General features: G+C 30.8%; 1 protein-coding gene across 1 annotated transcript; it reads left to right on the top strand.

The window, feature by feature from the left end:
- The first annotated feature begins 275 nt into the window (after window positions 1–275).
- On the top strand, window positions 276–1,882 carry LOC111636897 (transforming growth factor-beta-induced protein ig-h3-like). Its single transcript, XM_023382284.1, has 6 exons — window positions 276–452; window positions 590–709; window positions 788–999; window positions 1,088–1,271; window positions 1,360–1,647; window positions 1,719–1,882. Exons 2-5 carry the CDS (start codon window positions 643–645, stop codon window positions 1,473–1,475), a joined length of 579 nt encoding a protein of 192 aa, XP_023238052.1. The 5' UTR covers window positions 276–452; window positions 590–642; the 3' UTR covers window positions 1,476–1,647; window positions 1,719–1,882.
- Window positions 1,883–4,233: the final 2,351 nt, after the last annotated feature.

The following is a 4,233-nucleotide window of genomic DNA, read 5'->3' on the forward strand; positions in this document are numbered from 1 at the left end:
CTGTACAACTATACTAACATGTACGTACGTCCGTATTAGAAGGCATCAAGATGATTGATGGACAAAGAATAATGGCTACCCTCATAGATCACGCAGGATAGAAGGAATGTGGGTCAGGAAAGATCGCATCTACCGACACACAACTTCTCTTGTCACGCTATCAATACTTATCAAAATTGCCCACAAGGGGATTGATTCGGTCTGTACTACATTATAAATCCTCTATCTTATTTTTTGAAATTCAAAAAAAAAAATTNAAACACATTATAAAAATCCCAAAAATTATATTTCCGACTTCTTAGGAGACAGAATAACAGTAAATGATGCAAACATAATTGAGGGTGATATCACGACAGGAACAGGAGTTGTTCACATCATTGATAAAGTCATAACTTCCCCTTCACAGGAAATAATAACTGACGATAGAGAACCTGTACAAAGTGTAATTGTGGGTGAGTCAAGAGAAGCGTTAAAAACATCTTTAAAAATTTCTAATGGAAATTCATAAAAATACACATTAATAATATCTTAATACATTGTTGTTTCGTGACGAAAATCTAATTAATTTCATGGAATTTTCTATAATTAGTTCCTCCAAGTGGTGATTTGATTAGCTCCAATGTAGTGGAATTAGCTAAAGGAATGGGTCTCAATAAATTTGTACATTGGCTCATCCAAACAGACTTAATCAAAGTTGTTCAAGATGGAAGTAAGAACTTTTTCAAATTGTCATGCCATTTTGATAAATTTCTCTTTCATTTTTACTGAATATTCTTTTATTTTATAGATCGATACACGATCTTTGCTCCTACTGACGAAGCTATAGATTCTTTGCCAGGACTTGAAGCAATTGAGAAAGATCCAGATCAGTTGAGAATCATCTTAAAATATCATATTATACCACTTTACATTCAGACAGGTCAGATAGAAAACGAAAAAAGAGTAAAAACACTACTAGAGGGAAAGGAAATCAGATTTAATATTTATCAAAATGGACGAGTATGTTTATCTGAGTTTCAATATGCTGTAAATTAATTCCCATTACATTTTGATATATAATAAATTTGTAATTAATATTTATTTTCAGGTGTATACAGCTAGCGGTGCACCTTTTGCACCCAGTAATAATCCTGGAAATGTTTTGATAGCTGTAGTAGATAGGGTCCTCTTCCCTCCTCAAGGAGACACGTTTACCACTCTAACGAAATTACCAATACTTGGAGATTTGAAGAAAGCTGTAGAAAGGGTAGCTTTAGATGAAGATTTAAGAGGTTGGGATTTGAAATTCTAACAAAAATTTTATGTTTTTGCACCCAAAAAAGTAAAGAAAATATGCGTTGAATATTTTTTAATCATTAGGTGAAGGACCTTTCACATTCTTTGCTCCAAGTGATAAAGCATTCGAGAATTTATCTTTAGAAGAAAGGCAAAGACTTCTGAACAATCCTCAATCACTCATAAGTAATTACCTTTGAAATAATTAAAAAAAAATTTATATATTGTTGAATTTATTATAATTTTCTAAATTTTTAGATCTGCTAAAACGTCATTTAGTAAGAGGGCGTACAATATATACAAGCGGTGTTTCAGAAGGAATGACACTAAGATCAGAAGCAGGTGATGATTTAACAGTAACACTCAAGCCAAGTGAGTTAAGCTTCATTCTTTAAAAAATTCCTATTTAAAGCAATATATAATTATAAAATTCTTTCCAACAGCTTGCATTGCCATCGATGGAGTTAATGTCGCATTCCCAGACATCAGCACCACCAATGGTGTCATCCACGTGGTCGACCACTTTTTGTAAATGTGAAATATTTTGCTTTTTAAGCACGTCACACCATCGAAAAGAAAAAAAACATAATGGCAGTAATAGTGAGAACAATGGACTGAATTTATATTTTATAAATATTTTCCTTTCAAGAAGACCATCAAGCATTGTCAACTACTATGTTACTGTCAAAGTCATATTTTAAAATTAGTTTTATATATTCCACTATTTAAAAGCCAAATTTTATAAATAAAAAAAAATTAAATATTTCGTGAAAAATTTTAAAGTAATTAAACGTTTTTTAATTATAATAAAGCTTTTTAATAGTGTAATATATATAAAGTAAAATATCAAAATATTCGTGGAGAGAAATTTAGAGAAAAATAAAAAAGAAAAAAATTTAATATAAACGTTTCAGCTATTATTTCTTATGTTTTCATTTTTTAATTGTAATTTTAAAAATACAGAGTGGCCCGAAAATCAGTTAACATTATAAAATAAATTGCTACTTTATTCGAATATTTTATTACTCACGAATTATTTGCGAAATATACGGTTAACAGACTTTTGATCAACCTACATTTACAAAATTGAAAAAATTCTTACAATGTTGTCTTTTGGGCCAACTTCTATATTTTTCAAAATGTATTTATTAAATACGTGCATTTTTTACCGAGTCATAAAACTGAATTAGAAGATAATTCATCGTTATCAACAACATTATTCTTCTAAGTACTGTATTTGAGCCAAAGGCCCTTTAAGGTCTTGCAGAATTTTCTTTTCATCGTTTCATACGAATGACCATTGTTCTAGATCAGGAATGGCGAACCTTTTTGAGCCCATGAGCCATATAATAAGCTTGAAAGATGTTTATGCATAACAAAGACTTCGGATAACGATATTTAAATAAATTAAACGAATATGATTTAATTAGAATAAATGTAAAAACCATGATTGAAATAGGATAATCGAGTGATTGAAAACGTCAGATGATAAATCGAAATCTTATGATAAGTTACGTGCCAGATGATTTATCCTTAAGTGCAACTTTGGGCAAGCGTGCCAAAGGTTCGCCATCCCTGGTCTAGATAGATCCTTTTAATTGATATTTGAGTATTTTCCTAGTTTTCTATTCTATGATAGCTGTATATTAGTCAATCTTTGCTCTTATTTGTAGCTGCTAAAGTACTTCATCATTGAGTTTACGGTCTTTCTTATACCGTATCCTGCAATTCTTCTCAAATGAAATGATTGAAAACGTTTGAAATAGAATAATTAGAATAACAAAGTTCCAATTTAAAATGTTACAAAATCTTAAATTATTATGAAAATAATTTAGCAATTATAAAAATTTGATCTGTTCAATGATATTTGTTATATAATCTAAAAATTCTAAAAAATCATACATAGTAGTTACAGTATTTGATAATTACATCTTCCAATTTGTTTGAAGTTGTTTTCTTGAAATCCTTAAAGCCTTAAACTTTTATTACTGTTTTCGATATTTAAGTTATTATCGAACAACCGGATAAAGATATTTGACAACTTTTTATTTCCCCGTGTTGAAACAGAGGGAAAGTATGGCGATCAGTTAAAAGATGACACCTTAAAGATTTATATATTTGAACTCAGGGCACCTTGAAACGTCGAGAAATGCTTTAAAAAAGAAAAAAAACAAAGATTTTTTTCCTGTGTGTATGGATTTTAGTGTGGGGGGCACGATTTTGTTCACCCATTTTAAAGCCTAATAACTCCTGTGTCTTTTGTCTAAAATTTCTGAAATTTTGCAGAGAGGTTTGCAGAGAGAATGCCTGTAATACACATATTAGAGGCATTGATGCTGCTAAATTTTGTTGATTAAAGATCAAGAGGTAGGAAGATATCGGGGGGGGGTCAGTTGTCATATATCGGAGTGGAGACGGACTAAATAAAGATTTTATTCGTTATTAGCATTTGCAATTTTTTTTAAAACTTATCTCTACCCTTAAAATTAAGCTTTTTGCCTTTTTATAATAATTAATAATATACAAGTTTTTAAAATAAAATCTCATAACAGATGGGATTACACACAATTTTAAAGTTTGACAGAAAATTACACAACTATTTGCTGCATATTTATTAGTACAAAAAGCTTTTTAGTAAGCTTTTTTACTTTCAGTTTTCAATTAATTGTAATACATTCTGGCTCGCTCTGGAGACCTGTATCGAATCGGGCCCCGTCCCCCTCACCCAGTCGTACCATTGTGGGCCTGGCCGAACCCGTAATGGGCTTGCTAAAAAGGACGTCGGCTCTTAGTACCCACGGGCGAAAAGAGTTTTTAAAACAATACATTTTGATGGCCTTTTTTGAATCTAACAACTAGCAAGTTAAAAATTAAGAAATATTTATCAGCTCTTATCACAAGAAGCTAGTAGGGCCTCTCATTTACTGAGACCTCACAAATATTTTTGTTTAAAATACC

The sequence above is a fragment of the Centruroides sculpturatus genome, unplaced genomic scaffold (assembly GCF_000671375.1).
Source record: "Centruroides sculpturatus isolate CEXI.00-Female unplaced genomic scaffold, Cexi_2.0 scaffold1079, whole genome shotgun sequence".
Lineage (NCBI taxonomy): Eukaryota > Metazoa > Arthropoda > Arachnida > Scorpiones > Buthidae > Centruroides > Centruroides sculpturatus.

What these genes read in the sequence shown, in the direction of transcription:
- LOC111636897 (XM_023382284.1), top strand. Translation starts at nt 643, where the DNA reads ATGGGTCTCAATAAATTTGTACATTGGCTCATCCAAACAGACTTAATC. An exon ending in CAAAGTTGTTCAAGATGGAA is followed by an intron (nt 710 to 787) that starts GTAAGAACTTTT and finishes TTTATTTTATAG; the next exon opens with ATCGATACACGATCTTTGCT. An exon ending in ATATTTATCAAAATGGACGA is followed by an intron (nt 1,000 to 1,087) that starts GTATGTTTATCT and finishes ATTTATTTTCAG; the next exon opens with GTGTATACAGCTAGCGGTGC.